This window comes from Corapipo altera, unplaced genomic scaffold (genome assembly GCF_003945725.1).
Source record: "Corapipo altera isolate COAL_440 unplaced genomic scaffold, ASM394572v1 161, whole genome shotgun sequence".
NCBI lineage: Eukaryota > Metazoa > Chordata > Aves > Passeriformes > Pipridae > Corapipo > Corapipo altera.
Genome location: NW_020884979.1, coordinates 1496276 through 1504874, shown reverse-complemented (window position 1 = coordinate 1504874; position 8599 = coordinate 1496276). Strand labels below are relative to the sequence as shown.

Below are 8599 nucleotides of genomic sequence, written 5' to 3'. Positions count from 1 at the left end.
GCTGCTGTGTCCCTTGAGACTTCTCCAATCTCTGACCTCTCCCTATTCAGGCTGGTGCTTTCCCTAGCTGGAATAAAATCCAGTTAGCTGTCCTAATCCTTCAGAAAGGTCCAGGGATACAACATAAAAGCTTTTGGGCTTTTCATCCACAAGTGCACAAGCAGAGCCACGTTCTTTTGCCTTGCACACCCCTCAGGTCCCTTGGACAAACTCAGAGCCACAATCTTCACCCAGGGAAAATATTAATCCTCATACATCCTGCCTCCTGCCAACATTCCAAAGATTCTGGATGCTATCACAAAGCCAAGTGACAATGGCAGCGACTGGCAAAGTTCTTCCAGGAGGTCCCAAACATGCTGTGGCATCAGCACGATGTTTTAAGGTGAGACTTCACTGGAGCTGGAAAATTAATATTTTCATATGGATTTAGCACCTAGGGAGCAAGAAGCACCTGATGCTGTGGATTTTTGGGAGGACTCAAGTTCCCAATCCTCTTTTCCAAGTTCAAAAAGGGAGAGCTGAGTGTGCAAAGCAGTTGGTCCAGCCAGGATAGGAAACAACAATGAATTTTCCTTCCTACCCTCTCACCTACATCTCCATAGGCTGTCTTCCTCTGCTTCCTCAGTGAGCCCAGCATGAAGCATGAGACCATTCCCCTACAGTCAAACCCCTGGAATCACCTGGACAGCAAATATGTCATCAAGTTATCACAGGAGGTTGTGGAAAATGCAAGAAAGACAGCAAGAATCCTCTGGAAAGCAACAGTCTCCCATACAGGTGCTCATCCAGCACCATCACAGGGGTGGAGCTCAAATCTTACCAAAGTTCATTTCCTGATGGCACCTAGGCAGCATTTTCTGGGATCAGAGCCCTGCACCCAGCCCAACCCAAGGAGAAGCATCTTTTCCCTCATCCCACGTCACCACATCACGCTGCGCCTCCGAGCATCTCTTCCCAAGCAGAGCACTGAGCTACAGCTGCATCTCCAAATTCCTGCAAGATGTTTGCCTTGGCAACCTTGCTGGGAGGTTTTTTAGGGGCTGGGAGTCCCCCCTCATTCCCCTGCCCACCCAGGGATGAACAGACAAGCTCAGGAAACCAAACCGTAAAACCGAAAACAAAAAAAAAAAAAAAGGGATAAATGAGCCAGAAAGTGGAGGTCGACGCCGGTCCCGGCTGAGGGGAGACACTGAACTGCGAGTTAAGGGATGGTGAAACAAGGTCAGTGAAATTTATACCGACAGCTCTGGACGCTTTCCAGCCCCTACTGTCAGCAGCAGAGGCTTGGAAAAGAGGAGGGAAAAAGTTGCTCTCCTTCTAGGAACCGCGCTGCAAGGCTTGCGAGAAAGCTCTGCCGGCGTGGCCGGGTCCCGCCGGTGGGAAAGCAAAAAATAACCCCAAAAAGTCCTTGTTTTCCAGCTGTAATACAACACACAGCCCAGCTGCAGCAGCTGTTGAACTCAGGTCAGCAGCACCTCAGTTTAACTGAGCCCAGCCAGCCCAGACGTGGGGGTGAGGGTCTCCTGCTGCACCGGGCGAAACCTATGGAACTGCTCCTTCCCAAAAACACAGGGCCTGCACGGAGCCCTAAAGCCACCTCATGGCTGTGGTATCCAAAAGAAACACATGCACCATATCCCTGGTAGATCCAAGGGGGTGTTAAAGCCTCTCTGTGCCACAGCTCAGACCACATCCCACCAGCATCCCTTCGGCTCCGGGGCTCGGCACAGGCTGGCCCTGCCCAAACACACCCCACGCCACAAGGCTGCCTGGTGGGAGGTTATCCCTGCTACCTTGGCATCCCCAGCCCTTCCCTTCGTGTTTTTCCCACATACACAACACAAACTAGGTTAACCTCACCCAGCACCCCCCCAGATGCTCCTTTCCCTCTCCACATGTTGACCACCTTGTTAATTTTTTATCACCTTCCTACTAAAATTAAGCTTACTGCCATGTAAACCCCAAATCTTTTTTTTTCTTTTTGTCACTTAAATCAAACTGCTGAGCATTTCCCAGTCCCCCAGGGCCTTGCTCATCCCCTCAGCTGATGGTTATCCTTCCAGCATGTCCCCCCCCATCAGCCAGCGAGTGCTTTCGAGTGAATCTCATTGAGTCCCATCTCTGCTTTCAGCTCAAGCTGGGTAAAATTAATTTTTCATTTGCCTGGGGCCAGAAGCACCCTGAGGTGGTGGAGGGCTAGAAAACAGCTGCTTTTTGCTTTTCCCTCTCTGCAATATTCATGGATGAAAAGTGAGAAATAAAGGAAGAAAGTCATTCCAGGCCTGGGGACCTTGGTTTATTCACACTTTGTTATAAGAAGAGAACCCAGCCTGATGCTTTGCACAATGCCTCTGATTTTTGGAGCTTTGGAAGAACTCCCCTTGCCACCACCCTCTACACAGGTTGGCACTGCATGGCTCCTACAGATTTAGCCCCAAATCCCCCTTCTCTGCACCATCCCAAGATTTGTTCCCGTCTCTGCTCCCCAAAACAACGGGAAGCTTGGCCATAGTCAGGGGTCCAATGGAGCTGGGAGGGGGAAAACAGGGGGAAAGGAAAGTTTATGATGCTCAGATCTCTGGTATTGTGCCTATATGGCTTTTATTTTTAGTTCTTCAAGCCCTGGCTCTGCAAAAGCATCTTAATTACTATTCTTCAGCTGTAAAATGAAACACAGATGGGCTCCCTTTGCAGAGGTCCAGCAGTTTCGTCAGGGGGTTCTGCCCGAGAGGGACATCACAGAAAGGAAAACATGGAAATTATTATTATTATTAATATTATTTTAAGAGCTGTTATGTCCAGAGCTATGCACAGTGGCCCAGTGCCAGCACATGCCTCTTCCCATGCACCCTCCCTGCTGCTGTAAACAGAAATTATATCTCCCCACCTACCCCCAAAACACTCTTGATTTTCACCAAAATTAAAGGCAGCAGCTCCTGAGCTGGTCCTTGAAAAGCTGATGTCTGTGGGACTTGGGTACAGCTGGCACTTTATATTAAGCAGAGCTGCCACAGCTAGGTGGAAAAATAGAAATAAAGGGGGTTTTTAGAAAAAAAAAACCCAGAGCCCTGAAGCCCCTGATAGCTGTGATGATTTAGCTGGGGCTGTGGCAGGTTTCCCCTTGCAGCCCCACGTGCCAATGGAATATTGGCTCCTCGGAGCATTTTCCTTTTTCAGGGGATGAAAAAACATAAAGGCACGTGAAGTTAAACTTCCAAGGATTTCTGCTCCCCCATAAGAGGAGGAGGAATAAAACCCCTGGCTGAGGTAAGAGAAGCTCTGTTCCTTTTACCTCTGTTAAGCCCAAAGACAGGTTCCTTTGCCAGGGCCCCTGTCTGATGCAAAGATGCTGAAAGGAAGAATCTGGCCAAAACCAGCTGTATTTTTGCACATTTTGGAATAAAAAACCTTTATAACCTTAAAATGAAGGGGAATCCCACAGGCTGATTTATTCGGGGGGGGGGGATCTCACAGAGGGATGATATGGTTGGGATGAGGTTTCTTGCCACCTTTTCACTCCCTACGCAGTGAATTTATGTATTTATTTACTTTACTACCCTGCTTTGCTTTCTCTGGAAGGAGGCAGCTGATCCAAGGATACACGTGGTGCAACCCTCCACTAAAATATTCCTCACACCAAACAAGCTACACCAAAGGCAAAAGCCAAGCAGTGAGAAAACACATCTGTACCCATGGGCTCACAGGGGAAAGGAATTCGGGGATACCCCCACTTCTAGGGCAGCTTTTGACCTTGAACTTCCCACAGATGGAGTCACAGGGGGTTTATTTAGCTCCGAAAAAGTTTTCCTCTGTTTTTTTTAAGAAGTGTTTTATATTCAGATATATTTTAAAAGGGATTTAAAGGACAGGTTTTATCCCTGTATGGACAGCAAATACCATTCAGCCCTGCCAATGGTTACAGGTTAATCATGTCTCATTATATATATATATATATATATATGTATAATTTTGTTAATTGTAACCTCATTCGTGACCTTTACTAGGAGAAAAGAGCACAGATAAAAACCTGGAAGGGACATACCAGCATACCCCTAACGCTCAGGGATGGGAAGGCAAATTAGAAGCATTAATAACTACAAACCTATCCACTTAAAATATAAACTCATTAGCCAGTAGCACAGCTACAAACAGCCCTGTTGCCACGTTCCCCCCACGCTGCAGCCAGAAAGAAAGGGAAGAAAAAAAAAAGCCATAAAATCACTCACTGCTTTTACGACACCAGACCTGGGCTCCCAAACTGGCCAAAAAATCCTCTTTGATGATGATCCAGGGTATTCTGGCTTGCAGGAGAAAGAGTCCCTCCTTTGCTCTCTGCTCCAGGCTTCCTGAGCAGCGTGGAGGGAAGTACAAGTGGAAACTGAGGGGCTACAGGTGCCCCAGGTTGGGGTTTTACTCCCAGGGAGGGGCTAAAAGCAGGTCCCACCTGAGGACAATTTGCCCTCATTCAGCACAGGTGGCCTTAAGTGTTTTATATTCAAATATATTTTAAAAGGGATTTAAAAGACAGTTTTCATGCCTGTATGGATAGCAAATACCATTCAGCCCTGTCAGCAGTTACAGGTTAATATTACTTATATATATGTGTGTATGTGTATATATATATATATATAAATAATTTTTTTTTTAATTATGAAGGGAGAGAGGAGTCAATGAGGATGCAGCACCCTGGGTTTTCTGGGAAAAAAATGCGATCCAGCCTGGTGCATGTGGGCAAGGCTCTTATGGCTATATATATATATGTACATATATATATATACACACAAAATAGATCTTCTTTTCTCTGTCACAGGTCAAAGACCCACTAGCACTATTTACGAAGGCAGCTCTGGGCCCCTTTTTAAATCTCTCCTGCCCCACATCTCACCTCTTCCAAGCTCCACCAGGGCTGTTGCCACAAAGACCATCCTCAATGCCACCAAGAACATTTTCCACAGACAGAATAAGGGGTGAGTTGAGGGTTTTTATGGGATATTAAGAGTTTTCCTGACCCACCCCAGCCTGTGTGTCCAAACAGTGGTGCAGTGGCACAACACCAGGTGATTTCAGGGGGTGCCTGGCTGCAACACAGAGCCCAGCTCTGCATCCTTAGGCAGCCTGGACATCCCACCCCTAAAGCCAGAGCGCTGGCTCATACGGCTGCAGCTCCTTCCCATTTTCTCTGCAGGTTTGGGAAAGAGGGATTGCAGGTAAAGCAAAGCCCAAAAAATGTGTTATGGCACCCAGAGCTGTAGAGATGCCCTTTGTACCCATGGAAACAAGATGCAGACCCGGGATGAAGACTGACACAGCAGAAACCCAGCCACGGATCCACACTTCCTGCTCTGCAATCGATCCCTCAGGACTGCTGGCTGGGATTTAAATATTTAATTCTCTGCCCCAAAATAACCTCAGATCCCCTTGGCCGTATTCCCACACTCCAGGCCCTGAACAAGATGGAAAGAGTGGAGAAATAGTATAAGGCAGTTATGCAAGGGTCAGAAACCTGCAGAAAAACAGGTTTTTGTGAAAATCAATAAAATCAATCTACGAGCTCTTGCTTTTTTAGTGTAAAACCACTATTTGAGTTCCTTCTTTTGTAAATATTTTAGTCCACAGATCACCCTTGCTGGGGCCTCCCTGGGATGAAATGCTGCTCCTGGCAGGGAATATACCCCAATGAGGCTGCAGGTCAGCTCGTTAACCCCACCCTACTAATAGCTGCCTCTTTAATATATATTTATATTCTATACAGTATGGAATACATATTTTACATCCTAGAATCACAGAATGGTTTGTGTTGGAAAGGATCTTAAACCTCATCTAGTTCCAATCCCCTGCCAGGGGCAGGGTCACCTTCCACTAGCCCAGGTTGCTTCTGGTTGTTATGATAAAGAATTTATATTATACACTATAGAGAATAACTCTAGAAGGTGTATTTTATTGTATCATTATGTTATATATAATATATAAAATCTATATATCAGAAACACACAGTCTATATTATAAAATGTGTGCTATATACATTATATATAGCATTTAAAATGTGTAATACACACTCTATAATTATTCTGTATATATATATGATATGTAACCCTTTGTTTGCTTTGTCTCTGGCTGAATGCTTTCTGAATTCCCAATCTTTTCTCTCAGAGCAGAAAAGCCAGGGTAGAGCCAAGGCATTCAGAGTCAGGTTTAACTTACTACCTAGGAGAGGGATCTGGATTTCTGCCTTCCCAGCCTGGGGAAAAGAACACATTCCCATCTCCCAGGCATTTTTTTTTCCCAGGCAATTGCTTTATCCCTGCCTTGGAAATCGCTTGTTAGGATGGTGGGAAAGTGGAAAGAAGCCTTTGAGCCCCTCAAACCAGGTGATGCAAAGCTCCAGCCTTCATTACCAAGATTAAAGAGGCTGAGATTTCCTAAGCAATTAAAAACTCTGCCTAATTAAGACAGGGCTAATAGGCAGGACTTCCAAGGGTTGGTGCTGGGACAGGAGAAGGGGATGGATTTGCAGCCTGGCTGAAAGCAAAGGAGCCTGCAGGTAATTGCTTTAGTAAGGCAGAATAAATGGTGATGTGAGGATAGAAAGGATGTGCTCTGTCAAAAAGAAAAATAAGAGCAAAAAAATAGCATCGACAGCCTCTTGAAATCACTGGATCAACTGTCTGACTGCATCAGCAGCAAATTATCCAAACACTAAAACACTCAGCGAGGGACAAAACATTCAGGCAGGTATTTCTGCCTGAGAAAAAAAACAAATAAAAAAGTTAACACAAAATGTGTGTGGTTAAGACAGAAAAAATGAGGGAGCCCTTGGGAACTGGGGCTGAAGAAAAAGCAGCACTTGCTATTTAAAAATGTTGTTTTTCTTTCCACCCTCCACCTTTGAGTTTCTGCCGCCTCCCGCCCCTGGCAGCGGATGAAAGCGGAGCTGGGACAGACGGAGCGTGTGCTCCTGCCTTTGTGCTTCCCATTCTACTTTATCACCCCTCCATCCGGGCAGGAGCCCAGACTTCCCCCCTCACCCCCCACAGGCTCCCTTCCCTCCACTGTGAGGGCAGGAGGGGCGCTGGAACCCTTCATTTGCATCTGATTAACTTCATTTTTCACTCTTCCCTTTCCCTTAAAAAAGAAAAATGTCCTGATACCGACTGTGCTTTTAAGCCTTTGCTGAGCAGCTCAACCTGCTCAGCATCACCTTGGCACTGAAACTGGACTAAGAGGGGGAAGCAGGGACCTCAAAACCTGGTGGCACAGCTGCCTTTCCTCCAGCTGCATCCATGACTGGAAAGAGTTAGAAAGAACCAACAAAGATTCCCAAACCTTAAAAATACCCAAGTCTGCAGTGACTGGGATCCCTGCGAGTCTTAATCCAGGCTACAAGTATTTATGGCTCCATATATACAAATACATACACACATGGAGCCATAAATGTATAAATATATATCTGTGTATATATACATGTATATTTACATATATAAATACACATTTGTGTGTATAAATACGTGTATTTGTGTATACACTGCAGTGGTTCAGGGAGAAAGCCAAGAAGGCCTCGATTTTTTTAATTTACAGTATTTTTATTGCATCCAAAAGAACCCCAGAAATTCTCCCGCTCTAAGGCAGCTTTGCCCCTCCCTCCCCACACCCCCAGGTTTTGGGAAAACAGTCTTTTTTTTTTTTTTTCTTCCCCCTCCTCTTCCCCACCCCAGAGAAAGCAGCGAGGGTCCTCTCCCGCCCCTCTCCCTACAGGAATTCCCCACGGAAGGGGCGGGATGTGGCTCCCTGTGCCTGCCAGCGGCCCCGCAGCGTGCACAGGGCTTTGCCCTCCAGGCTCTCCAGCTCAGGGAATCCCAGCTGGTTCAGGACCTCGTAGACCCCAGCCACTGCTGCCACCTGAAAACAGAGCGAGAAGACACATTTAACTCCCCCAGGGCGCTTCTGCCACCCCCAGGTGAGGACGAAAAGTCGCTGCGTCCCCCCCCAGCCGGGTACCCACTCCCCTGCAGCACCCCTCCAGCTGCCCTCCAGCCCCAGTTTATACATTTTATAAGCCCCTTCCTTGCTGCTGGGGTCAGTCATGACAGGGTTTGTTGGCTTTGGCACCTTCCTGCCAAAAAGCTACAATGGCGCCTTGTTTTTGCTAAAAACGCAGGGATTGTGCAGCGGGAAGGGGCGCTTTGGGGGTCAAAGGCTCCTTGTATCCACAGGTTGGGTGTATTTCCCTTCCCTCCGGCAAATGGGGGGGTGGGGGGTGGGAGGAGCTGTAGACCCACCTATTGAAGATGTGGCATTAAAAGGGCAGCACTAAAATGGGCAGCCCCAGAAGGGTGGAGCCCCAAAAAGGTGGACCCCCAAAAGATGCAGCTTTAAAGATGCTCCAGCAACAGGGAGACAGAGGGCATTTGTAAACCCATGCATTGAAAATGCAGCACTAAAAGGTGCAGCACCAAAAGCTGCAGCACTAAAGGTGCAGCGTTAAAAAAACCCTACACTAAAGGGGGCAGCCCCAAAAAGGTGTGGCCCCAAAAACGTTGCCTCAAACCTTTTGATGCTGTACCACAAGGTGCTGCACTAAAAGATGGTCCAGCAAATGGGA

The 8599-nt window shown here is 47.0% G+C and overlaps 1 protein-coding gene across 2 annotated transcripts in view; it reads right to left on the bottom strand.

Moving 5' to 3' along the window:
* Positions 1–7690: 7690 nt before the first annotated feature.
* PALD1 (phosphatase domain containing paladin 1) overlaps positions 7691–8599 on the bottom strand; it is a 20849-nt gene continuing 19940 nt past the window's right edge. For both annotated transcript variants that reach the window (XM_027665662.1, XM_027665661.1), the window contains exon 20: positions 7691–7896. In XM_027665662.1, the coding sequence (XP_027521463.1) occupies positions 7747–7896 (150 nt within the window). In that variant the 3' untranslated portion in view covers positions 7691–7746. The remainder of the gene's footprint in view (positions 7897–8599) is intronic.